The sequence below is a fragment of the Sebastes umbrosus genome, chromosome 13 (genome assembly GCF_015220745.1).
Source record: "Sebastes umbrosus isolate fSebUmb1 chromosome 13, fSebUmb1.pri, whole genome shotgun sequence".
Taxonomy (NCBI): domain Eukaryota; kingdom Metazoa; phylum Chordata; class Actinopteri; order Perciformes; family Sebastidae; genus Sebastes; species Sebastes umbrosus.
In genome coordinates this window covers 8,592,922-8,620,481 of record NC_051281.1, presented here as the reverse complement: position 1 = coordinate 8,620,481, position 27,560 = coordinate 8,592,922, and the positions used below count along the sequence as shown (strand labels likewise).

The window sequence follows — 27,560 nt, the reverse complement described above, 5'->3', positions numbered from 1 at the left end:
AGGCCTTTATGGATAACCCAAACTAATTTCTACGTCAATCAACAGTTGACTTCAACACATCCTTCCTTTAACAATAATGTAATGGAAACCTCTGAACTCTACCAAATCGGCATCCAATCTAATTCCTCATTTGGGCTTAAAGTCCCCAATTCAGAAATTTGAAACGCCTACATTTACAAATTATCTCTCTTTGATTAAGATACCTTCTCAATTCTAATACATTTCACACTACATGGTGAACGGAGAATCAAAAAAACTGAGAAAAGTGAAAGGCCCGCATTTACTTCACATTTTTTTCATTCTCCGTTCACCGTGGAGGCATGCAAGAAAAATAACGTTTTCTTCAAGAATTCAAGGTAACATGCGGTGAGTAATTGATATACAAATGGTCATTTTGTGGGAATTCCTTTAAGGGAGCGATGAATGGTTCATTTCTATAAAATTTGCAGCTGGAGAAATATCTACTATTGTACTCTTCCTGTACTCTTCCTGTGGAGCTATTCTTTGTTGTTTTTCCTATTCATCCTTTTTTCAACAAACAAACTTCTGTGTGGGCGGCTCAACCGAGATTGTCTAGTTGTATTGTTGCATTGAGCGCAACTCCACATATCTTTCACATGTGGAAATACATCCATCCCCAAAGGTGATCTGATCAAGAAAAAGCATCTGTATTTCCAGCATTCAAATTGTGCATAGGTCCAGAATGAGTCTCGCATCTTTTGTTTTATCTGAGAAGTTGAAACAAAAGGGAAAGCTCATCCTGGTCTTCCCTTTAATCTGCCAGAGCTGTTAAAATGGCCTCTTCCAGTAACCCTTTTGAATATTATTGGCAGGGGCACTTTGTTCTTCTGAGGAGGACAGAACGAACTGCACCAGTGCACAGGGGTGTGACACAGCAGAATTAGAGTGAATAATAATTGTGTGGTCTAACCAACCCTTCACCACGCAGCATTGCCTCCGTTCTTGATAATACTGTCAAGGGGATGAGCGGAAAGCTGCCGAGCTAAAGACAGAAAGCAACTGAATGTTTCTCTGACCTTCTCTTTTCAGCTGCGGAAAGAAAGTGGATGCTGGATTTGGGTACATGGGGAGTTTATACAGACCATTTAAATGGTCGGCCCTAATTGGTTGAACAAGTACATGCAAACTTCACTGCACTGCTCCGAAGTGGAGAATGGTTAAGCCTCTAGAGCCTGTCAGATAGTGACGCCTTTATGAAAGGGAAGAGAGCCATTTGGCTTAATTTATGAATGATACACACGACTGAGATACTTTCCGCCTCTCTTAAGACCCGAGCAAAAGGCTGGCGTGAAAACGTTGAAGAGATATTGTTTATTACAGCTTTCAATATGAAGGTTAAGTACTGTGAAAGAGTAAAACCTTTAGGTCCATATCTCACACCCGGCGCAAAGCGGCGTGCACAGTCATTGCTAGTTTCAGACGGCGCAGTTGTCATTTTCACGACCAGCGGCCACGCTGTGTGTAAGTAGCAAATGTACTTGCGCCCATGGACGTGTTGGTCTTAAAATGAGGTGTGGTCAGGTGCATTGTTGGCGCATTGCTATCTTGAGGCAGCCGAGCAAAGTGATTGCGCCATTGACCAACAAAGTCCTGGTATAAAGTCTGGGGTCAGTATTTTCTTGCTATTTAAAGGGAGCATTATTTAGATAGTAAGATGCGTCTACACAGGCAGGTTCACAACACTTGTACACTCTGCTTGTTACACACACAGGGACGCACAGTAGCGCTCCCTGATAACCCTGATTGGTTTGATTCCTGTTACGCCCAAAACACACCTATGATTAATTAAGAGACTAAATACAACCCTTTTGCCCCTTTCGCCTTACTTTGCATCCAGATTATGCGCCGCTTAACTAGCAAAAGTGGAGTTGGACACGCCCGAAATGCACTTGCGCCATGCACTATAGACCATTCGCTATATATTGTTAAAATAGTGCCCTTAAGCTGTGTTCAAACTCCATCATGTTTAATGTCGACATGAAATTTGTGATTGTTTTTGATGATTTTCTATGATGATGACAAAATGTGGAAAATCTGTCCACATATATTCCATGTAATTTCTATAACGCAATACTATATACTCAAGAATCCAAGTTGTTGCTGTGTGTTACTGTCCTTCATGCTCAAATTAGTTCAGCCAGGCAGCCACGGTGCTAAAACTAAAACAACTGTCTCAGGCAAATGATGCAAGGTTTACTCGCTGAACTCAAATACAAGCTGAATTTAGTTTTCATGCCTCAGGATATGATTTTATACCAACCGACCCACCAACTCTGTCAGCGTCAGTTGACTAATGAAGTGTAAAAATCAACACTACAACAGTGTTTGCATATGTCAGTCTTTATCTGAAACTTCTGGAAGATATTTCTGAGCCATGTAACATCTGTATGCATAGATTATTCACTCACTACTTCTTGACTAAAAGTAAAAAAAGAAGCACCACCTTCAGCACTTTTTTTTTTACATACAAATATCTGCTGTCAGTGTATTTTTCACTTCTGACCTCAGCGTGTTGTTTAGCAGTGTACTGTATTCACTACCTGTATCTTTGCAGGTGAACTTGGCCTTGGGGTCGCACATCCTTTTGGTACCCTCGCAGTCTTTCTCGTCGCTCCCGTCCTCACAGTCCTTGTCTCCGTCACACCTCCAGCGTTCTGGGATGCAGGTTCCATCTGTGACGCAGTGGAATTCCTCTCCGCTGCACTCGATCACAGATGGCAGCACTGAAAACAAACGTCATTCAACAGTTCAGATCCACAGCAGACTGTTTTGAGCAAAGACACCACAGTATTGAACTATTATTTTATAAGACATCTTTTACTGTTAACGAATACTTATCTTTGCAAGCGCAGCACCTGGCAGCAATAACCGGTCAGTTAGTTCCAAGGAGGGATTTTATTTCACTTCTAGCATTTAAAGTAATAATCTTAAAGATTTTAATTTAGAGAAATGTCTGTTAAAGCTACAGTTGGTAATCTTTAATCTCTATTTGCTGAAATTCTCATTACATCCCGACAGCAATCAATAAATCAAATCAAACAAAATTGTCTATTTTAATCATATCAAAATGTTCTCTATCAAATAACACTAAGAAAACTACAGCAGAATAACACCATGTGTAACATAGCATAACATAATAAACAGCATATGCATTAATTTAAGTCATATGCATTCAGTATAGATGATTTGCTTGATACTTAAAAGTCAAACCCCCCAAAAAAAAACATTTCCTCAACAGCTGAGGCAAAGCTAAGACAGATTCAATCCCCTGGGGTAGAAGCAGAAGCAGACACGGGGGAGTGGAGAAGCCTGCAGTTCCCATCAGGAAACGGTTTGATGAATCGTCTACACATCCCATTGACAAGCAAGTGAGCTGTGAGTTTCTAGGAGCTTGCATGAGCTTTCTGTGGTAATTAGATTAAATGATTCAACTCCTGATGGTTAAATTCCCCCGAACAGAGACTAGATAAGATTAGTCACACGTGAGTGTGAAAACAAAGTTATTGGACTCAAGCTGATTAACTGCTAAACTTGTAATTACAACACCTAAATTTAAACATGATTTGAATTGCAAATAAAACAATTAGCACACTTAAAGAGATATAAAGGCAGTTACATTCTCGTAAAAGGTGCTACGAGAAAACTGTGCTGCGAGGCAGATCTTTCGAGAAACTAAAAAAAAAAGCAAATCCTTGCGATGACTTCATATAAAATGGGGTTAATTATAAATTCATATCAGACATGAATAATAACAAGGGTCATCTTAAGTTGGAGTGGGTGAGTTAGTCTACCTACTCGTCATCTGACTCATCACTTGACAGTATTTTGAAAGGTAATGGAGGCATTCTTACGTGCTGATCCGCCTCTGCAGGTCGTGTTCTCATCACTGAAGTCTCCACAGTCGTTGTCGCCATCACAGGCCCAGTGGTCCGGTATACAGCGACCACTGGTGCACTTGAACTGGGTGTTGGCGCAGGACTGGATGCAGCCCACTTCATCGCTGCCATCTCCGCAGTCATCATCTGTACACATGCACAAACTCTCATGAAAAGGGGCTGATTAAATGTGATGGTGGTATGAACAGTCTTTGATTTCTATGATGAGCATCTTCAAAAAGGTTCTTGTCCTCACCTGAATCACAATGCCAGTTCGCACTGATGCATCGCCCGTTGGAGCAGCTGAATTGGGTGAGGGGCTCACAGGTGGGGAAGGCTGAAAAGGTTTGATACAGGTACACATTAAGGACTATCCCAATCCAAGCTAAACCAATACTGGCACTGTAATTCTACACATCAGTATTTGATTTTTCTTACTGGGAACTGCCATAAATCCATGTCCTAAAACACGATGCCCATGTGAACTGTTACTCATTATCACATGAGTTAGATTAATACTGTGGAGAAAAGTCTTCACATTATTTAAGTTTTATCATATAACTGTAGTATCTTTGACAATGGTACAAACATGTAGAAAATGAATTATGTGGTTGAGATTGTTGAGAGTCATCTGGAATTGTGCATAGGGCTGAACGATTTTCAAAAAAATATGTAATTGCGATTATTTTGCCTGATATGGCAATTGCAATATGATTTGCGATCTCAAAAGGAATGGTCATTTTTACATCATTATTCTCATTTTCATTGAAAAACACATTAAAGTGATTATGGTGTGATTGTTGCGGGGATCTGTACCAAACAAAGATGTTTTCTTAAGTCTTTAGAATATGATGTGTGAGCCAGGACATCTCTGCAACACCACAGCATTTAATTTAAAATGGTATTGATAAAACATTTCGCCTCCTGAGATTGGAAAATTGGAGTAGGCCATATTGCGATTTCAATAATATTTTGATTAATTGTACACTTTTTAATGAACAGAATTAAATCCATAAAATCTTAGCTTTTTAAGCAGAGAATAAGAAGGGATGAAAATACTCTTTTAACCAGACAACCAGGCAATAATTTCAGGTGACAGCCCCACTTATTGACAACAGGGTTGAAATTCAGGAACGTTTCACACCACAAAAATTAAATCATGAATGACATTTATAAACCAGCACAAAGAAATAAAAAACAAGACTTGAAGTCTACAGCCATGCTATAGGCTCTGTGAGGCTGAGGCTCTTAGGCACAGCGGCAGGGTAGGTATTTCACCGGCAGTCATTGAGGTCATGGCCGTCGTAGCCCCTCTGTCTGGCCTTGATGTCCTTCTGAAAATCGTATGCCCTGTTGCCAAAGTGGCCTTGATGCCCCGTCTGCACTGACAATGAGTTTTTAGACACCAGTGTCTTTTACTGTGTAACATCAAGTGAAACGTTGTGCACATAACCAGTGGTGGGTTTGATTTTGAGCCTCGTATGAACTGATGAAAAATCAGGCTATTTATGCACTTCAGCGTGTCGCAGAAGCTGCTCTCAGCTCTGCTCCGCTATAGTCTATTTTTGACAGAGCCACGGTGCGATGCGACTGTCACCTTCGCTGGTTGAGGGGATGAACCCAAAACCATTTCCTTCTCCTTCATCCCCCCACCCCGCAGCAAGGTAATTTAGATTCATCACCAGGGAACCATCAATGTCTGTACCAAATTTTGTGCCAAGCAGATGTTGAGATATTTCACAGAATAAGTGAAAACTGTGACTTGCTTGTGAACCTTCAGTAGTGCTAAATCTTCAGAAATACTTTTCAGAGTTGGGTGTTATAGGTGGCCCTGGCAGGAAGAGGAAAATAATAATCTGAAATTCTTCTTTTGATTAATGCTTTGTACTAACGGTAGCCTTGCATGGCCATGTTTTATTAACAACAAGTTCTGTTTTCACATGTCGTCTCTTGATCAATGCCTCCAATTACAAAGTCATACATGTAAAAACACGCTTGGCCCTGAAATGAAAAAAAAAACATCATCCTCCTCTGTTGTGTTGCACAAAGAGCTGCAACAGTCACATCCTGGAGTCAACATGGTCTATATGCACAGGATATATACACTCTGAAACTATGAGCTGAGTCCACAGAGAGGGTTCATGGCAGAGAGGGAAAGAGAAATGAAGGAGAGGAGGTCGTGTTGCTCATCCTCTATCTGTCTGATGACACCTGGAAGCTGCTTGATATCCTCCTGGATCCATCTTTTCATATATGTTCAAATTATATTCATCTATTTTTGTCATATGGATTATCTATGCTGTAATTTAATTATGATGTTACTCTGTACAACACAACATCTATCGTTCGTCCGTGAAATGATGCATCTGTAGATGCTTGTCTTGGGGTTAATGTAAATATTGTATACAACCACATGACTTGTTTTGACATATTGCTGTCATCATGCAGTGCATTTCTCTAAGTGTTTATCTCCACCTACTATTGTACCCCCTGCAAACTATGAGAGTGGATATCTCCCCAAGTTTCCTCCACTTTCCCTTAAAGATGCAATTCCCTGTGTGCTGAATTTGGCCTATACAGACAATTGAGACAATATACTGTATATGTACGTGATATTGTACAATATATAGCTATATAAAGTTAACTTGACAATGCAAAATAGTGAAAGCAAATCACCACCTCTGCAGTCAGCCAGTAGCTGATCCAACATCCATCACTGCAGTCGGGGAGACGTCATGAACTAAATTGGTCTATGTTAAGGCATCAATATTCTCAGGAAGTGTAGGAGTGCATATTCTACCGCATTTTGTGGACTGAAGACGTTGTCTGGATTGACATTTGTATTCCCATCAGATACCATTCTAGTATCCAATTTTGAGATACTGTATATACAGTACTTTTCGAATATCCTTACAGGATGCCTGAAACTTTATTGACTTCCATATGAAATGCAAGTCTACATTTGAATTGATTTGTTGGCATCTGCCGCCGCTGCCTGGAATACCTTAGGCGCTGTCGAGAAGACATACTGTATCTTTATCAGACGCGTGTCTTCTATATTTCCCACAAATGCGCTAGGTCTCACTGACAGCGCATGACTGGTTGGAATTTAACATTCATTAAAAATGAAGCACGAACATCCATAAATAATGAAGGTTTCAAGTAAACACTGAGCCTGGCAAAAAATGGAACACCGGCATCCATAAATAATGACAGCTTCAAGTGAACAGAGAGCCCAATATGAGACACTGTGTGACAACTACTAAACTACTGACAAACAAAATCCAAATTAGCATCAATCTCTGAGGCGGCCACCACTGAGCTTCAGGTGTTTCAAAACCCACAGTAGTTCCAGTGGAGCTAAGTGAGCTGCCAGAGCTGCACAGTAGAGTGCCTACAGAGGAGTAATGCCTGAGGAAGCTCAGACAACAGTAAGAGAGAGAATATGTTTTGCCGCGCAGCTTGATTATGATTGAATGAAGCCGAGCATGAACTTTAATTACTGCTTACACCCTGGCTGTTTGTGACTGCGTATTGAACCAGCTTAGGACACACAAAGGGAGGCTGAGGCGATACAGCACAGTGAAGCGTTTGGCAAACATCTATCACTGTAAAAAGGCAGATTTAATACAAACCGTGATTAACAGGAAATCTTAAAACCTTTACCCTCATCTTTGAAATATATGCTGGTAATTCATCCAGTTCAACTTCACTGCTGAAAACATATTTTACACTTTAAAGAGCTCTTTTTCCGTTGGATAAAAAAGGTTAAATACGTCTTCAAAGAGCCCTAAAAAGCTCAGGCCATCATGGCGTGCCATGTATTTCTCTCATTTGTGTTTTTCCAAGATTAATCCAGAACACAGACTGCCACTTTTACTAACTGAAGCTGACAGTTTGTGTAATACCACTGAGACACGACTTAAGAACAGTGAACTACTGCACAAAAGTATGCAGTTTGCTCAGCAGCAGCCCTCTAAGCAGATGAGGGCATGTCGAGTTCTTGGTCCAAAGACCACAGCATCAATAATTGAACTCCTTAAACTCTCAAGTGAATTAAGTAATGCAGGCAAAAGAGACGAGCAAACTACTCAAGAAGTCACAAAAAAATGATAAGCAGCTGCGAGTGGAATTCTTTGTTTGGGAAGTGGGCACCACATCAATATCAGTACCAAATTTCATGGCAATCCATCGAATAGTTTTTGAGATATTTTGCATGGACTAAAGCGGTGGACCGACCAAAAAGACAGAGTGACCGGCACGCATTGTCATCCCTAAAACCAAAATCCTTTGCCTCTTCTTATCATTTTATTGTTTAGTGTTGCAGGAACGGCGCTATGGCTGCACAATTAATCAAAATGTTATCAAAATTGCAATTACCGAGAAAGCAGACTGACCAAACGTCTTTCTGTAAAGCGATACACAGTCAACCCTAGTAGATGCTCTAGTCCTAATTGCACTGCCGTAACAGGATAGGCCGGGCATCATCTAAGAGATTATGAATCATTTTAAACATCACGCATACATCAGAAACAAATAAGAAGTTATCAAGATTCAGGAAGTTCAATTTGTTTTTCAGGATATTACAGTGATAATGATCCCTTGGCTTTTAATTAGGGCTGTCAAAGTTAAAGCGATAATAACGCCACTAATTTCTTTAACGCATTAACACAATCGATCTTTCGGAGGTTGTAGCGGGCTCAGTTTTAAAGCTAGAGTGAAAATACTGGCATGTGTTTGCATAAAGAGAGCATATTTGTCCAATTCCATGTTGATAAGAGTATTAAATACTTGACACATCTCCCTTTCAAAGGTACATTTTGAACAGATAAAAAAATTGCAATTAATCGTGAATAATCGTGGACAATCATGCGATTAATCGCGAATAAATATTTTAATCGATTAACAGCCCTATTTTTAATGTATCATGACAAACAGTTGTGTGTCATGGCTTTCACATATCACTATAGGTGGACGACTGCAACATTAATGTAAAATGAGGATAAAATATGAAGTGGTCAAAGTGTTCCCATCAGCTTAGTCTGCACTTGCGTCTTTTTTCGTGGTGTGCTTTTAAGGACATTATGGGCAAAAAAAAAAGATTTTATTATAATGCACAAATTACATCAAATTACCCGGTGTGAGTGCTGCTCAGCACATATTTTCTGTCTCTCCATTAGAGGTGAAACAGCGAATGTTGACAAGTTTCTGGCAGAGTCGACTACATAAATTATAGAGTCGCATTTTGAGAGTTCCAAGTGTAGAATGGAAAGTGAGTTTTGCAATTTTACTGCCTGATGATGTAATCATTGAGTCACCAGTGTGAACTGACATCCCTATCAGCCCTCAGAGATATCTCATAAAACAGGGAAAACCATCCCACTCATGGCAGCTTTAAATATACCCCCAAATAGGCATAACATGTTTAACTGTGAGGAGTAAACAACTAGTGAATGCCCTTATTAGTATTCCATTCAATCACAGAGATGGCCTATTTTACATCTTGACCAAACAGAGCAACACAAATAGCAGCCGCAGTCGGAGTGACACTTGAATGACATGTGGTAAATAGCAATGCATGACTCACTGCATGATATTTCATCAGACATATCCCCGCAGTCATCCTCCCGGTCGCAGCTCCAAGCTTGAGGTATGCACCGTCCGCTCTGGCAGGAGAACTGGTCGGCCTGACAGGGCCGGGCTGAGGAGGAAGAAAAGAAGCCACATAATTCAATCACACGTGCATAAGTCAATGCAGGATGTGCTCAACAACCCTAATGATCACTACATCACCAGGATGTCAATGTCCGCCCAGTGCAAACTTTTTATCACTCAATCACACCGTTAGAGCATGGGAAGCCGTGGGAAACGTTCTGCTGCTTGACGGGCTGTCAGATACATGCAGCACGGCCATGGTGAGCACGCGTGGACAGCAGACAAGCCATGTCTCGCTGATGTGGGGTATGCATGTCAATCTGGCGATGGGGGAGCATTCATCATCCTCTGGCTAATGCTCATTGATTGATCCTCTAAGGATAAAACGCTCCTGAGAGGCACCGTCGAGGACATAGGAGGCAATGTGATATACTGTAAGTGTTCCTGACATACAGTTGCCTCTCGTAGGTGCTACAACTCTTTGATACCGGAGAGTGCTCTCACACAATGAGATTGATTGCACTGTACTGAAGCTACTCGAGAGCCTCGAGACATAATGGTGATAACGGCCTTGACAACAATGGGCATCTCTGTTTAAGACTCTGAAAAATGTTTTATGCGTCACCGTAAAGATGAAAGAGCTGTTCGATCTTTAAAAGTTACAGTCTACATACGCCTGATTGAAATGTATTACCAAATCAATTACAAAAGTACATCCATCAATTCAGCAACAAGCAATCCTGGAACCACAAAATGCTGTTCTGATATCACTGATGAAAATTACACTTTAGCGTTCATTCATAGAAGAACTGATGTCTGTTTTGAGGCAAACGGAAGTAGGGATGCACAATATGGATTTTTTTCAGCTGATAACGATAACCGATAATTACCTGCTTCTCATGGCTGCTACTGATAAGAGAACCGATGATTTGGTATTTTAAAAAGAAGTTCGTAACCTGTAGTTTATTTTGCACACCTGAGGGTAAGAAAGGCTGAGATGTAGTGAGCAAAGATGGATGATTTCATATTCCATAGCTCTGGCCTAACCAAATCTAACTGACATCACTGTTGTTACCACAACAAGAACAAAGAACTGTTCTGACTCTTCAATTGTTACATCAAAAAACTTGTATTGCAAATTGCAATCATGTTGTCTTCCTCTGAAACTGTGAAAAACATCCACACTTGCGACGACGTGTTTGGCTCTCTAGTCAGCATGATGCCCTTGATGTTCTTCTTTTTTGTGTTTATTAGCAGATCGCAGACCAGCTTTAAAGGTGCATACCACCACCTACTGTATCGAAGTTAAGTTAATGAAAGCAATTTGGCTTTGCATTATCAGCTGATAATTTATCGGCTAAAATTTCATTATCGGAATAATACATAATAATATAAACTTCCCATTATCGGCCAATAATTTATTGGGCCCAATATATATTGTGCATCCCTAGACAGAAGTGTTAACAGATTGAAAATGATGACAGATTGAGGTGACATATTTGCAAAATGATCAAACTGTAGCCAAAGCTACAGTGGTACAGTACATACCTAAACAGGTAGTGTTTGCCTCGTCCTCGCTGTTACCACAGTCATTCGTTCCATCGCAAAGCCATCGTTTGGGAATGCAGCGATTGTTGCTGCATTTGAACTGATCGACAGGACAGGTGTGGTTGTCTGCAAAGAGTCCAAACAGCAACATAAGTCAGTCAGTGACCTCGCAGCTCTTACATGAAATATAATAAAGAAGCTAATAAAATAAAAAGAATGAAAAAAAAGAAAGAATATTTCACAAGGCTGTTTAAAAGTGCGACCGTAATCCGGGAGGACAGGGTTGCCCGACAGCAATCAATAAATCAAATGCTCTGACAAAAAAAGAAAACACTCCGGTATCTGTAGCTGTTGTAGAACTGTAATAAACCCGTCCAATCATTTCAATTCATTCTGCCCAAATGTAATGATTGGACGGGCTCCCTGCCTGTCTACCTGTGTGCACTCTGCCCATGCACTCATTGCGCGTCAACGGAGTCTTCCACAAGCTGCTAGCCTGACAGCTGTGAGTGCTAACAATAGCCATGTTTGTTGTGTATGTTCATTATGATGATGTTGGGTCCGTGGATTTGGAAGGAGACATGAAGGGACGGACTGTCTCGCTAGATTTACAGACTTTTGGAGCTAGTACTGCTAGCTACTATCATTGGAAAAGAGTTGGCAACACAACATACTCTTGCTAGTTCCTTAAGATTACCAGCCCTAAGTATATAACATAACATTATCAATTTCTATAGCAGCAGCCGAAGTAGCTGAAATGTCTCTTATTAATATCAAAGCTTTATTAATCATCCAGCCCTCCTCTCTCAGTCCTATGGGGGGAAGTTCCATGTTCATATAGAGAGTATTCACAGCTTCTTAGCAGGATTTGATTCAGTCCACAGCTCAATTTATCTTGCACTGAACGACCAGCATGAAAAGGAATGCTGTTTTAGAGGACAACTTCACTCATGTCTCTCCTTGGTGGTTTGTCCTTTAATTGAGAGTAATGGAGTATCCTTAACATTTTATAGTGGTCTTAAGTATGTTTGTTAGGTGGCTTTAGGGCCTTGATTTTAGTTTCATATAAAGCCACCTTCACAGGAACTAGCAACCAAGCTCCTTATTTTCTTTTTTAATCATGTCATTTAACTTTTATTACACATTGACCATTCAAATTCATTTATGCCTCTCCGCCCATAAATCATATCAAACGAATGGGAGCAAATTTCCGTGTAGATATTGCGACACTACTGTATGTGCATGATAAATTACCTTTGGTTTTGAGACAACCTGCTGTTTGGAAATGCCAGATGCTGCAGGAGCGCGCTGAGACACTGAGACCAGCAGTGTTTTGGTCAAATGACTTCAGTAATCATCTTGTGTCTTGTCACAGGCAACATTTCCACCATCTGAACTAAATTTTGATTATGTCTCAAAATTAAATAAGAGGTTACGAGAAGGGAAATTGCTCTGTCTTATGACTACAAGAGACTGATCAAATTGCCATGGAGCATTAGCAATTTGTTATTCAAAACACGACATACCCCCTTTATGCAGCTGACATCCACATTCATCTATCTTGGAGTCAAATTTTGGCCTGATTAAATTCTCAGGAAGTCTCCGTACCCACTGAAATAAACCAAGTTAGTAGATTGTAAAAAGTACATGATATCCCAGGAGAGCAGATAATTGATTTCTCAATTCTGATAATTCTGGCAGAGGATTATATTATGGTGCTTTGCTTCCAGAAAAAAAAAAAATGAATCAGCATCCAGGCGTCTAACATGGTGTTTATCCGACTGAGTTGTTAAAGAGCAACACCGCTTCAGCAAGAGCTAAAGGGGAGACAGCAGTGTGGAGGAGGAACACTTGTCACCCTCAACAGTACTTCAGTGACATTTAAGAACATAGAAGATGACAGCAAGGGAGAATTAGCTTTAAAAAGCTTGTGCTTGGTGCATGGCTGTGCTTGTAAGTGCATCAACATGTACAGTATCTTTACATATCTACAATGTGTGTGTGTGTGTGTGTTTGCTTGCAGCACAGACACATTTTAACATCCTCACAGCAGCTGTGGCTCTCCTCGTCGCTTCCATCCAGGCAGTCGTCATCTCCATCACACTTCCACAAGGCCCGTATGCAGTGATGATTGTGGCACTGGAACTCGTCACTTCTACATCGCTGTGGCTCCGAGCCACTGCCGGAGGTTTCTGGGAGAAATAGTGGTGAGAAAAAAATCAACCAGAGACTTCCTATGAAGTATGTGTGAGGGGGAAATTATTGGCATGGCTATAATGGAACATAAAACATGTTAATAATGTGTCATGACCCCGTGTGTAACTACAGGGAGTTGGCTTACATTCATGGAAACCCACTGGGATAATATCCCACCTGTATTTATTTGTGTATTAGCAGATTTGCATGTGAAACGATGAGGTTATTATTTGATCTTTGTCCCATAGGATGAAGCCAGGATTACAGTATACTGGGACAGGATGAGCTCAGGCCTCTCGCTCTCTGTCTGATTCATTATGTCCTCCTACCTGCACAGGTGACATTGTTCTTCTCCAGAACCTGGTTGTCGGCACAGGCACACACTCTGCCTCCTGGGATGGCGAGGCACAGGGTGCCGCAGCCCCCATAATTCACACTGCATGCGTTGTCACCTGGAGAAATAGATCCACAATAAGGCGTCTTTCTCATTTAAAGCTGCAATTTCTAAAGCCCCGCCTTAAGTGCCACTGGGTTCTGTTGTTGTTTTGTTTACTTTCCCTTTGTACAGCGGACAGCAGAGGTTCAGGGGTCACTTTAAACCTGGCAACAAATAAATCGTCTCATTGATAGAAAACGCCTGTCTTTTGCGAGGCATATGCCACGTGATCTATAACCACATGTCAAGTGAATTATTGGGAACACCGCGGGTGAGAGACATTTGACATTTTTATCTTTCTTGGAGGAATAATTTGTCTTTCTGGACAAAGAAGGGGAAAAAATACTGTCACATATAAAGTTAAGGCGCACGACACCTTTGTCACTTTCATTTAACACGGAGCCCAAAGGCAGTGCCTGAGCCAATGAGATAAAGCTTTCGGTTTTGTAAGAGCCAATCACTAATACTCAGAGGACTGGACAGCCAATTAATCTATTCAGTGACATGAACAATGGAAGGAAAAAAAATGCTCTGTATGGTGTGAACTAGGCCGTGCATGCAGAAGCCAACCATTCATCTGCATCATATTGCAGTCTCCTACTCACAATCCACGGCTTTAAAGCTCTTGAATGAAAATTACTGTCTTGAGAAGTAAACACACTCATGTCATGAGCCTAAAAAAGCATCACTGGACTGTGTAAAATTATATATCTCTACATTTAGGACAATAGCGTGGCTTGATTGTGGAGTGGGTGTTTGAGAACTGTTTTTACATGCCTATTACTGGATAGCAAAAGACACGGCTGCTGTGAGGGCCAATTCAGTTCTCCACTGTCAGCCATATATCCGACTGCTCTCCTATCTGTTCCTTTCAGCTTTCTAACAGCATGAATCCATCATCATTTGTTACAGAATGGAACAAGCCTTGGTCACCTTATTTAACTTCACAGAGAAGAGCCCCAAGTGATTTTAAAGTCGCTGTCACTGTTGATCTATGCGCTGGTTTACACCATGAAATTTGACAACAATAGGCACACATGCGAAATCTCAGGTATATATATCACATTAAGTGCTCTCCATTAAAGAAATGTGTACAGGGGACACAGATGCCTGGACACACTGCACAAAGTGGTTCAACTTTTTCGGTGCAAAACTTTCCTTACTGGAAAGCTATGGTTCAGTGGCACTGGGCGAGGAGTAAATGAAGGAAAAGCAGCCAACCTTGCTGACTCTGTGCATCATAGACACGTAAGCCAAACAGCGGTGGTCTCTCGCTCCGCAGCAGAGTGACATCGCCGGTGGTCAAGTCCAGCTGGAAGACCGAGGCATTCATGTACTCCGTCCAAAAGATGAAATTGCGATAATGAGATATTCCGAACGGATGGTTCAGCTCTTTCCCGTTGTACACCACCTGGAACATGAGGCAAACATGCAGTGTAATCAAAGGATTAGGAGGGCTACGGAAAGACGCCATAAGCAACACAAAAAAATCAATCATCTCAAACAGGGTTCTAGCTGTTTGAATATGGGCTTAGAAATTATTTGATCACAGTATATGATGAATGTGATTCAATTTCTTTGCACAAATTTATTCACACGCTGCTGTCTGCTTATAATAATGTTTGCTGGAATCTTGGCATTGATTAAATAGCATTTGCAAATAATTCATTAGCTTAATATGCCAGTGCAACTACAGAAGGGAGCAGTTGGGGATGTAAGGCTGTATTGTTGGCAGTAGCGGTGGGAAGAGGAGCAGTTTTCCATCATTTCACTGGTTTGCAGATTAACATTGTATCATTGCTAAAACATAAAAAATCAATTGTGCACCCTGCCATTATCATATAATATTGATCTGCAACTGTCAACCACTGATTTAATAACACACTAACATGGCAACAGTATGAGATTCATTTCTAGCAGGATTCTGTGGTGATCTGACATTATTCTGGGTTGTGTTTTTTCAGTTTCTTTCAATATGACATTATTTGTACATGACTTCATATCCCCATCATATAAAAAGATGTACAAGTTCCTCAGTGAGACAAAAACAACCTTGATTAACCAATCATTTGTGATATATGGAAGAGATAATGCCTGATGAGTGTCCATTATCAGGAATTAATGGACAACAGGGTGCACGGAGGACAGTTGTCTCCGCGATTAATTCCTCATTATGGACACTGTTATTCCGTTTACACCATGGTCACTTGTCTAAGGAAAAAATGAAGACCATCAATTTTTATTTTCATGCTTTATGCAACCAAAATTTTAAGTTTTTTTACAAGCCATAGCTCTGTTTCCCTGGTAAAACCTGATGGCTGTGCTAATACCTGCAACAATCATTATCATCCCATAAGGTTCTTATGCAATGGAAATGTTGTTCACTGCTCCAGTAAATAGAACGGACCTTATACGACTTGGCAACGGGAGACATTTCCTTTCCGCTCAGCTAACGTTACGAGCCAGAAAGCTAACTTTATACTAGCAAGATTCAACGTCAATGACACTGCGTACGGATGAAAAACAGTAAATATAATATGCCAGTATGTTTAACAACAAGACTAGCTGGCTATCCAGGCATATTACTGTCCCAAAATCAATTAAATAACAAGATATTCACGAAGAAATTAGAGGTCATACTGCCGTCAGTCAAGGTCGGAAGTAACGAGTTGAATGGCGGATGGGTAGTGAGATGCTTGCTTATAAAGTATCAATAAATACAGAAGGGGCAGTGTAACCAGTTGTAACTTACTTCTTCTTCCAGCTTGTGTGTTACAGTCGCCACCCTGAAAGACTAACTTTACACTAAATAAGATATTCAGATATTGTTGTAGCCATAGATACAAAACTGTTTTATATCAATGGTTGTAGCCCGCGTATTCATTTAGAACAGTGAACAGACCATTTCCCTGGAACAACTGGGTTAATTAATGGACATCCTGCAGCCGATCAGAATCGAGTATTCACCCAGACCATGATATAAGTAAATACATAAATAATATATATTATAATATATATTAATAAAGATTACAATTACACATTTTTCGTTAAAGATTTGACTGCTTTCTGTGTTTATTGATCATTTTAGGGTGTAAAACTACTTCAAGTTGTGTTGTTTGATTGTTTTTAATTAAAAATGAACATGTTCATTTGGTGCTGTTTATTCACTTGGGATCTTGAATTCCAGCCTCTGGCCCTCTATTAACGTCTCATAAGCAGCCTAACCCTTGAGTCTACCAGGATCACAGCCAAAATGATTCCTGCTAATTATGTCAAGTAACTACTCAGCGTGATCTCTACATATTGAAACTCACCATTCGTCCAGTCCCATTGAGGTGAATCTTCTCGATGTGATCGTAGTAGGCGTCGCACCAGTACATGGTGCTGGTGCTGTGGTCCAGAGTCAGACCGTTGGGCCACAGCATGTTGGAGGTGACGAAGATGCGGCGGTTGGATCCGTCCATCCAAGCTTTCTCTATCCGCCCTATGCTGTCGTTGACCTCATCCTCTTCCCAGTCGGTCCAGTACATCCAGCTGTCATACACACAGATACACACAATCATTGCACCAATAAACTGACATAATAAAACATCCCTATTGCAAGTTATCACCAGATCACATTCCACATTCAACCCAAGGCAGTTCATTTCAGCTGTCTCCTCATTCATCCCTGCCTCTACTTCCTGACACACTGATGTTGGATGTGAGTGCTTGTTGCTCCCTTCGTCAGCTTCCTCTTGCTTTGATTTCTTATCAATCAATACACATGTGACAGCATGTTTCTGCAGGCTTCTCTCAAAATGATGTACTCCACATCACGGTGAAATGTGTGCGGTGTGTTCTGTTCTGTACACCCATGGGAAGGCATGACTGTGCTCCCCAGTGAGTCTCACACATGCTGCTTTGGTTCATACAGGGATCTTTAAAGAGAACACAACTAGTACTGCCAAATATACAACCATATAACCATTAGTTCAGAAAACTAATATCATGACATGAAGGTTCCTGACTGAAATGGAAATAAACTGGAATCCAGATTTCCCATATGTGAACCCAAATAATCAAACACGTCCCTGGCAGTGAAAGGAGAGTGCATCGTAGCTTAAGAAATTATTCAGGCTTATCAAGTTAAAGTGATGCTTGACTGCACATCAAAGTTAGACGTCTCGTATTCCCCACCCAAAAAAAAAAAATAAAAGTTTTCAGTGTATCTTGTGTATGCCGAGACTGCAACTCTCAGTGGGCTTGTGGTATTTGAATCGTGATTGGGTCAACGATTTGACATGATCTGTTCTCTAGTAACCATGCCCAGGGGATTTTCTCTGTTTGAGTGTTGCTGACTGAGCCATGTGGCCCCCTGTCTCTCATCAATGATAGAGGGCTGGCTAAGGGAAGATGAAACAGAATGGGAGATGGAGGTGAATGAAGACTCCCTGTCTTGAAGTCATCTTTACGACCTCATGAATTATTCAGCAATCCTCCACACTCAGACGCAGACACACACACACACACACATAAACGCCAATGTGCAAACAGACATGCATGGACACACCACATCAGATGGCGGATGGACACATGCAGCTGCCATGATATGAAAAATGAAAAAACTTCTTCCTTTCTATTGAATATTAATAAATGTGATAACTGAATATTATTTATTCCATATTTTCATGTAGAGCTGCAATAATTAGTCAATTAATCAATTAGTCAATCAACACCGATTAATTGTTTAAGTAATTTTCAAGAAAAAATGGCAAAAAACGTAAAAGTTGCAGCTTCTGAATTGTGAATAATTTCTGTTTTTCATACTCTTCTGTGACAGTAATCTGAATATTTTTGGGTTTTGGAGTGATGGATGGACTAAACAAGACATCACCTTGGACTCTGCGTGACTCTGTGATGGCCATTTTTCACAATTTACCAATTATTATCAATTCATCAATAAAAATAATCAGTAGATTAAAAGACAATAAAGATAATCAGTAGTTGCAGCAGTTGTATTGACATTAGAAAAAAATAAATACTTCTTCCATTCTGTTGAATAATACTAAATGTGACAAACAAACCATATTTATTTAACTTTTTTAAGTGCGTAGACCTGCAATGATTCATCAATTAATCAATCGTCACATCGATTAATTATTTTCAAGCAAAAAGGTGACAGCTTCTCAAATGTGAATATTTTCTGGTTTTCTTACTCTTCTGTGACAGTAATGTTAATATCTTTGGGTTTTGGATTGTTAGTTGGACATTTGAAGACATCTCCTTGGACTCTGCGTACCTGTGATGGCCAACACCAGAGTAAAGCAATACAGTGCCGTGGACGGGGACGGCAGAAACAACTTATTTTAGCCACCTAAAAGAAAAAGCCTACCTAAAAAAATTGAAATTGAAAGTTTACGTTATATTTTGAATATTTTCCGACGGCAAACTGAACTGAAAGTTGAAGGTATCTATACTGTTTTTGTCATCTGAGCCTGCTGGCTTTGGAGACGGCATAGATAAGTTTCCCTTTCAGTTCAGTTTCCCGTCGGAAAAGAAGAAGGGCTGTCTGACGGCAGGATAAAGAGGTGAAAATATTCAAAATATAGCGTATACTTAAACTGATGTTTTTTAGGTGAACCTTTCTTTTAGGTGGCTGAAATTTGTCTGTCATCCCCCTCCACAGTACTGTATTGCTTTGCTCCAGTGTCGGTGCTCCTGTCTGTTTCTTCAATACACCTACTATGGATTAAATACCTCATACAACCCCATTTCAAAACACCCGAACTATGCATCTGACGCAATCTGTTATTCTATCTTCAGAGAGTGTATTCATGTACTTCATATGAAATGTCTTTTATAAACAAACTTAAAATTTGGAGATTGGAAAAGGTGAAAAAGAGGACAAAGCAGAACAGTGAATTGCAACGGGCTTTAGTACATACAGTTTTATAAAAGTTTCTACAAAGCTGTCTTTGCCAATAAGTGACAACACATATACAGTATATATATATATATATATACATATATATATATATATACACACACTCATCTAGGCATCCGGAGTTGACTGAAGATGAATAAAGCACCACTCAGGTCAAATGTTATTCGTGTGCGTGGATATTTTTATGTATGAGATTCCTAATATAGCAAAGATAGAGAGGTATGACATTGCTAAGTTGACAGTAGTAGTCCTTATCATGTCAACACAGACTAGAGGCGGCAAACAGAGCAGAAAATGAGGTAGCGAGAATGCAGTTGAGAAATCAGTTGGAGAGGTGCATCCATTTTACCTGAAGAGACCCTTTGAGCAGAGCAGATAAAGATCAAAGGACTGTCGGGTTCAGGCTGGATGCTCCCTCCGAAGCCAAAAACTAGCTTTTCTAATCATTTGTGCTGTCAGCGGGAGGGTCGGACTATAAGTTGTTAATCCTTATACAAAAAAAATATGATATGATATATCCCCCACTCCGAACACTGCTGCTACTGTATATCTACCAGGGACAACATGCTATTTTGTCATTAGTCTCACAGGTTTATGGCTGTGTTCTCACCGCAGTTGTTTCAATTGATTTTCTCCTTTACACAAGGCGAAGGTAGGTATAGATTTGACGTTTTAAAATCATTCTGTTTTATTTCCTTCAATATACAGTCTGCACCACTGAGACATGTATGTGACTTGTATTTGAATGTGTCGTTGTTAGAATAGAGAACCAGACAATAACTTAGGACTTGGCTTCGAGGGAAATAGGTTGGGATTCACTGTAGTAAGGTATTGATAAATGTTAGAGAAAAGATGAAGGGACAAAACAAAGTATGAATAAGTTTGGGGTTTTGGTGTATTTACCTACAGCAGTGAAACAGCTGTGTATGGTGAAATGTTTGGAACAACCCTCTTGAGGCTTGAAAACTAATCTCTGACTGCTATGGATTTGGTGTGTGTTAATACGATTTAAGCCTTAAACTGTTAATCCTTAAGATCCTTAAGACGCTCAATGAATTTGAGCTTTGCAGCATCTTCTCTATATGTTAAATACCATCTCTGCTGCTGATGTCCTCCATATATGAATCTGCACAGGAGATGATGTATGAGGACGACGGAGGAAACAGCTATGAAATGGTTAATCGTGGCTAATGAGCTGGTAGTTGTGGTTCAGGTTCAGGTTCAGGCAACACTATTTGCTTTTACCAAAAATCACCCCACGACCCCGTTCTCGTTAAAACAGCAGCTGTTCTCCCAGTTTAACCACGCTGGCGTACATTTATACGGTTTCTTTTGAAAAGACGCATGATGTGATGATCAGTCCGAGCAGATGTCTGCTTAAGCAGATGATCTTCAGGATTAACATTTGAAGCAAAGTGATATTTATATCTAGAAAAAAAAAGTCACACTGGGCTTTGCTCACCAGAACCACGCTGCAGTTAATGTATTCACAACAACGAGCCAAGAGGGAGCTCGAAACAGATTTTTTGTATGCCTCTTCAGATCCACTGTCAGAAATCTGGATACCATGAATCATCCCACGGCACCGCAGAAGTATTCTCCCCTCAGATAACTAAATCTCCACAATCGGATGTGCTGGAAATCTGGCTGTAAAAAATAAAATGATTAAATCCCTACATTGCTATCGGAGGTAACAATAGATGCAGGTAACACTTTATAATAACCATCATTTATACATGTTAAATTGATGGTTAATTAAACTTAGTTAATAGTTATTTTAATTTTAGTTAACAAACAATTAAATTATAATTAATAATGTTCACTAATTATTAGTAATGCTTAATTTACTGTATGTTATTTTATCATTAGTTTGTGTAATATGGAAAAAATTGTTTAAAAATTCTATATTATATAGAATATATAAATAAATATAGAATATAGAATTATAAAAAAAGCACGTAAAATTATGCTCCAAAAGAGGACATCCTCCCTAACCAATCAACAACCAGAATAAAATATCACATTGGTCCAATGATATTTTTCATCTTCAATTCTCTACCACGTTATTATTGTACATAAGCATGACGAACTGGCAGTAAAGCATTAGATAGATTGATACATTAGCATTTTGGAAATTAAATTTAACTTGCAAAACTACTTTTAAACACATCGCTATGTAACCTTAATAGAAGAGAAGTATAATTTGCAAACTCTATCCCTCAAAGGATTGAGCGATGAGATAGCATGGCATGTCGTGCTCTAAGGACTCTTGGGATATTATAGACCTGGTTAGTCAATATCCAAGTAATGCACCTGATTGATACCACTTTGAATGACTTCTGAAAGCTACAAGGCCGGCGTTTTCATCCATCACAAATACAATTCCTCTAAGTATTCTTGTAAATAGAGTTATGTGTTGAGCATTATCCATGAAGATCAATGTTGTATGAACTGTGTCAAATACTCTTGACGAAGGTCCAGAGGGACCTTGAGTATCATCTCGAGTGCAGCCTCGAGCCTCGCTGCCTCACCTGGCAAGACTACAGTGACGTGCGGCTGCACTCCGCACGTCATCCCGCTGCACGGGCGTCATCCCCTCTGACGGGCTTCTAGTGACTTTTTCTAAGCTCCCTTTTTGCTTGAAATTGCTTCTAGCAGCTGGCTATAGGGTTTTTAAAGTGTCTCTTTCTTCCTTTTTCTTTTCCTGACCTGTTAAGAGGGTCGACCACGATGGCCCGGGGGTGTGACATGTTCCCTTCCAACAGAGTCTTCCTGGTCTGGGAGGCTCTCTCCAGTCTGGCAACGCTGATCGTCTTCCTGTAGCCATCGTTGGTCCAATACAGGTTATTCCCGATCCAGTCCACTGAGATTCCTTCAACGTTGTCAAGTTCTACAACAGAATCAGCAGCACACAAGTCAACAGAATCACCAAATACTAGGGCTGTCAATCGATTCAAATATTTAATCGCAAATTAATCGCACATTTTTTTATCTGTTCAAAATGTACCTTAATGGGAGATTTGTCCAATATTTAATACTCTTATCAACATGGGAGTGGACAAATATGCTGCTTTATGGAAATGTATGTATATATTTATTATTGGAAATCAATTAACAACACAAAACAATGACAAATATTGCCCAGAAACCCTCACAGGTACTGCATTTAGCATAAAAATATGCTCAAATCATAACATGGCAAACTCAAGTCCAACAGGCAACAACAGCTGTCAATGTGTCAGTGTGCTGACTTGACTATGACTTGCCCCAAACTGTATGTGCTTATCATAAAGCGGGCAGGTCTGTAAAGGGGAGACTCGTTGGTACCCATAGTTGGGTATATAACTCAGCTTTTTCCTCGCCAAAATGTAGTGCAGGTTTGGAGCGTAATCTATCATCCTTCGCGACAAACTAGTATGACACGGTTGGTACCAATGGATTCCTTAGGTTTTTTTAGTTTCATAAGATGCCAGTATCTTTACTGTAGCTTTAAAAATGGAGACTGCTAGAACCTAAAAACCACAGGTTGCGTTTATGGGTTTATTATCGTGTTAACTTTGACAGCCCTACCAAATACATTTTCTCAGGTTTAAAGAAAACTTTTATGCAGTACTTTGACTTTGATTTGCTTTGAAAGCATTCTGGTAGCACTGTGCCCACAGAGCCACTGAGGGAAATCATTATGAAAGCAATCATCAAGGAATTAATATAAATACAATCAGTTTCCAAATATGCAGCCTTGGCAGTTTTGCATATTTACCCACTTGGACAATGTCTGGTGAGAAATGTATCATCATTCAGTGTGTGGTGCTTCATTACTGGCAAATGTTGTTTGTATAAATGATAAAGAATTGATAAAGAGCAGTTTTTTTTGCCAGACTAGTGAAGCCAGTTCTTTTTTTCTTCTTAAGATAAGGTGCATTACATGAACACTACCTTCTGAGTACACTGAGTGTGTTCTGAGTAGATTAAGAGTGTGTGAAATGGCTCTAACCTTACATTAATGCCAGGAAAGAATGGCTAATATAAAATATTGCACACAGTCAGTTTAATTGATTCTAGGGAAATGCTGCAGTATAGACCTACCATCTTTGAGTATCGTCTCTCTGCTGTTTCCATCTATTTTTTGCCGCCCGATGAGGAAACTGGTGGTGTCAGCAAAGTAGATGTGTCCCGATTCTGCGTAGTAGTCAATGGCTCGGGGGTTGACCAGGTCCTCGATTGGCACGATGTGCTCGTCGCTGGACTTGATATTCATATCCAGGCCTCGGATGACCCCGGGACGCCCCTTACCGTAGAACAGGAAGAGATCGTGTTTGGGCTCTACAAGGCAAGAAAGGACGGACCCTCTTTTTACTGTTATTGTCAATTAATTGGTCTAATTCCTCAATGCTGATCCCAGCATTAAACCCTCTTACCGGCCACATTGTTCTTATATGTGAGCCAGAGCCAGGGCCATCCATTCACCTTAATGGAGCCAGTAATCAGTGCCAATGGCTTTACTCTCCCCCTTCAATCACCTTCCTGCTACAAAAGCTGCCTCGACAGTAGGAGAAAGAAAATGCTTGAGCAAACAGACAATGGCAATACTTACCTTGGCTGTGAACGCTGCTTCTGATCTAAAATAACATGGTGTCTGTGTAGAAAGGCAAACAGAGGGGCCTAGAAAGCTGAGGCAGCTCCTCGGCGGCCCGCCAGCCGCTCAGGGGGCTGTATGTTCTCGAACCCTTTGGGATCCTCCGAAGAGGCAAGAGGAGGAATGAAGCAGGGCTTCCAGTGAGAGAAGCAGACCTCGCCTCGCTCTCAGCCCCTACCCTGGAGACTGGGATGCTGGGGGTGAGGACCACACATGCCTCACTTCAATTTATCATTTTGTGAGGGAGAGACCGACTACCCAGGAGACAATTAAGCATTGCAAGAGACCCAGATATCAAACCCCACGGTGACTGCTGTATGAAGAAGCACTACCATTTAGCACCGAATCTCATTATGCTTAGGGAGACGGAAAGCGCGAGCGAGAGAGAGATAGCTGGTGTCATCAGAACATCTATGAGGGGGGAATAAATCAAATCTGTCATGGCAAGACTCCCAATGCTTCGTTACCCCGATCGAACGGCGGTGGGCCCTCAGATTGTGTCATCAATTTGATCTTCTGCTTTTATTGTCAACTACACAATGTCCAGCAATTGATCAGACGAGCCAACAAATGCAGACAAACTTAAGTCCTCATTATGGCAATAATCAATCAGGCTCGCGACAGGTCGATAGCGGAACGTCACTTTCAAATGGGTCTGTGTCCACCGGCGCTTGTCTTTATCACTGTCAGTCTACGGCTGTGGATTGTGTTGCACGCTTTCGTCTCTAATATGACACATGACCTTTACAGGCACATCAAAATGAGAGCACTGATGCAAAAAGTTCTTTTCAGGCTTAAGTCAGAATTCTTGTTCATTAAAGGGTAACTTTGTTTTTTTTTCAACCTGGACCCTATTTCAGCATGTTTTGTGGTTTAACTGACTATGGCTGCATTCTACTGGAGATCAGGTGTTGCGATGATTCATTGTAGGGTTGTGCAGAGGTCTAAACGAGTCACTTTAATGGCCCATTAACTGCAACAATTAACGTCTTTTGTTCACTTATGGCTTGGTTGTACAGCTCTGGATCGCCGGTTACGTAATTGGCCACCACAGCGTGACGTCGGGTTGCGTATCTCCAAAACTTTCAACTTGTCTGCCACAGGCTGCTGCTTTTTTTTTGGCACCAACTGCTGCCGCCGCAGCCACATCCGCAGACGCAGCCCAAACACACGACCCCCATTTAAAATTAATGGAAAAACTTGCACTTTCGCCGCAACGCCTGATCTCATGTGAATGCAGCCTAATAATAACAATAATCTCTGAAGTTGGTCCATAATTGAGGGGGAGCGCTGTAGACAACAGCTGCTCACAGGCTGCAATATGGTGCTATTGGGGCAAGCTGAAACCTTCATTTACGTCCACTAAAAGTGCTTGTTTTCACCATGACAGATTATAATTGTTATTATAAGCGTTTGACATTATGGAAAGAGTCTCGCTCAAGGAGAAGTTTCGTTCTGAAATCTGGTGAGCTGACGTGTTGCCAGAAGACAACGGTGGAATAGTTGAATACATCCATGGTGGAAACAGCTGGGCAGAGTTTGTTGTGTTGGAGTTCAGAAAGCAGGAAGCACTGCCAATGACATATGTACTAAAATACAAAATGATGCACCGATTTAAATCCAAGACAAAATATATACTGACTTTTACAGGTCTGTCCATCAGAGCCCAGGCTGTAGCCGGTACGACAGCGGCAGGTTCTGGACTTGTAGCTGCCACTCAGAAGGCAGATATGGGAACATCCACCCGGCTTTCCATACGACACTATATCACATGCGTGACTCCTGACTGTGGAAATAATCAGAAAGGACAGAGAAATCATTATAATCCAATCAAGCATCCTCTTTCTGTAGCTCGTGAGTCACATGATGGGGAAGATTCTGTCACGTACTTGCACGTTAACCTATCTATAAAAAATGCCCTTTACCTTTTGGCTGAGTGAGTTTGTGGTAAACACGGAGTCCTCTAGTATTCCCCAGGCTGACTAGTGTCCTGCTCTCCGCTGTGATGTTGAACCTGTGGATCTGTAGCAGCTCCACAGGGGAACTCCCTTTGGAGGGGTCGGAGTGGGTAGCGTAAAGGTAGTCCTCAAACACAGCTAATGAATAAATGTACGACACCTGAAAAATACAAAGATCCAAGGTGTTTTATTTTACATAATCCTTGAAGCCAAAAATAAGTCAAATCACAAGAGAAAACAATAACAAAAAACAAATGAATTCATTAATTTAATAATGCAGCAAGCATGAGGGAGGATGGAGAGGGCGGTAGGGCTGTCTGTACATTTGGCAGCCCACACCGGATCAAAACCTGGACTCCACAGGGAGGCCACTGGCCCTGACACCACAGCCTCCATGCTACATTTAGCAGGCTGACACCCACACACAGCGACATGGCTGGATGAGCTGTGTTCACAGGAAGTACACCTAGGCTCACTGGGTCACACCTTAACTTCAGGGGCACCAAGAAACATGCGTCAGAATAAATAAATAAATAACAAACAAACCACTCAACCGTCTCTCTCTGTGGAATTTGGCCTCGGCACTCTACTTTCAAAGCAATCGCACACATGCTACTGAAAATGGTGTGTGTGTACTGTACTTGCATCTTTACCTAGAGCATACGTATGCAATGCATGCTGTTTTGAACATTTTCTCGATTGATTATGATGAGAAGATCAACCTCATAAGAGGGAAAATAGAAAATGTAATAATTAATAGATGAGATGCTTATTTAAATGAGATATATACTGTATATATATATATATCATTTAATTGAGCATCTCAACTACTAATTGCCACGTTTTCTATTTTCCCTCTTATATACCATACCGCGGTTCTTGAAAACGCTGCAAGCAGCACTTCTGGGGGCCAAGCAATCTGCGCTCTTAACGGGCGCTGCACTAGTGTACTTGAAATGAGCTATATGTGGATATTGGTATATCAAGGATACCATAGGCTATGACAGAAAAAAACATATACAGTCTATGGAAAATTTGTAGAAAGGAGCTGCATGACATTTGTCGTTGTAGATGCGAGATCTGTCTAACGAGGACACAAACTAGTGGAGGAGGCTTTATTATGCACAGAACACCTGCATGCAAAATGAGGTGTTTAAAATGTACGTTTTGCCTTCCTCATAAAGGGTATCTAGTCCAAGTTGCTTGAAAAGGCCTTCTAATGAATAGTCATGATCTGTGATGAAAGGCTTCAAGAGTGTACTACAGGAGAGAGACTATTGATATGCTCATTTAGAAGACAGCCCCACAT

General features: G+C 40.7%; 1 protein-coding gene across 3 annotated transcripts in view; it reads right to left on the bottom strand.

The window, feature by feature from the left end:
* lrp1bb (low density lipoprotein receptor-related protein 1Bb) overlaps nucleotides 1-27,560 on the bottom strand; it is a 314,579-nt gene that overhangs the window by 143,025 nt on the left and 143,994 nt on the right. For all 3 annotated transcript variants that reach the window (XM_037789698.1, XM_037789696.1, XM_037789697.1), the window contains exons 8-20: nucleotides 26,219-26,411; nucleotides 25,936-26,079; nucleotides 23,744-23,980; nucleotides 22,367-22,547; nucleotides 17,046-17,265; nucleotides 14,953-15,142; nucleotides 13,625-13,747; nucleotides 13,148-13,291; nucleotides 11,100-11,225; nucleotides 9,484-9,597; nucleotides 4,153-4,233; nucleotides 3,873-4,043; nucleotides 2,562-2,744 (exon numbers count right to left, since the gene is read on the bottom strand). In XM_037789698.1, coding sequence (XP_037645626.1) covers nucleotides 2,562-2,744; nucleotides 3,873-4,043; nucleotides 4,153-4,233; nucleotides 9,484-9,597; nucleotides 11,100-11,225; nucleotides 13,148-13,291; nucleotides 13,625-13,747; nucleotides 14,953-15,142; nucleotides 17,046-17,265; nucleotides 22,367-22,547; nucleotides 23,744-23,980; nucleotides 25,936-26,079; nucleotides 26,219-26,411 — 2,107 coding nt within the window. The remainder of the gene's footprint in view (nucleotides 1-2,561; nucleotides 2,745-3,872; nucleotides 4,044-4,152; nucleotides 4,234-9,483; nucleotides 9,598-11,099; nucleotides 11,226-13,147; nucleotides 13,292-13,624; nucleotides 13,748-14,952; nucleotides 15,143-17,045; nucleotides 17,266-22,366; nucleotides 22,548-23,743; nucleotides 23,981-25,935; nucleotides 26,080-26,218; nucleotides 26,412-27,560) is intronic.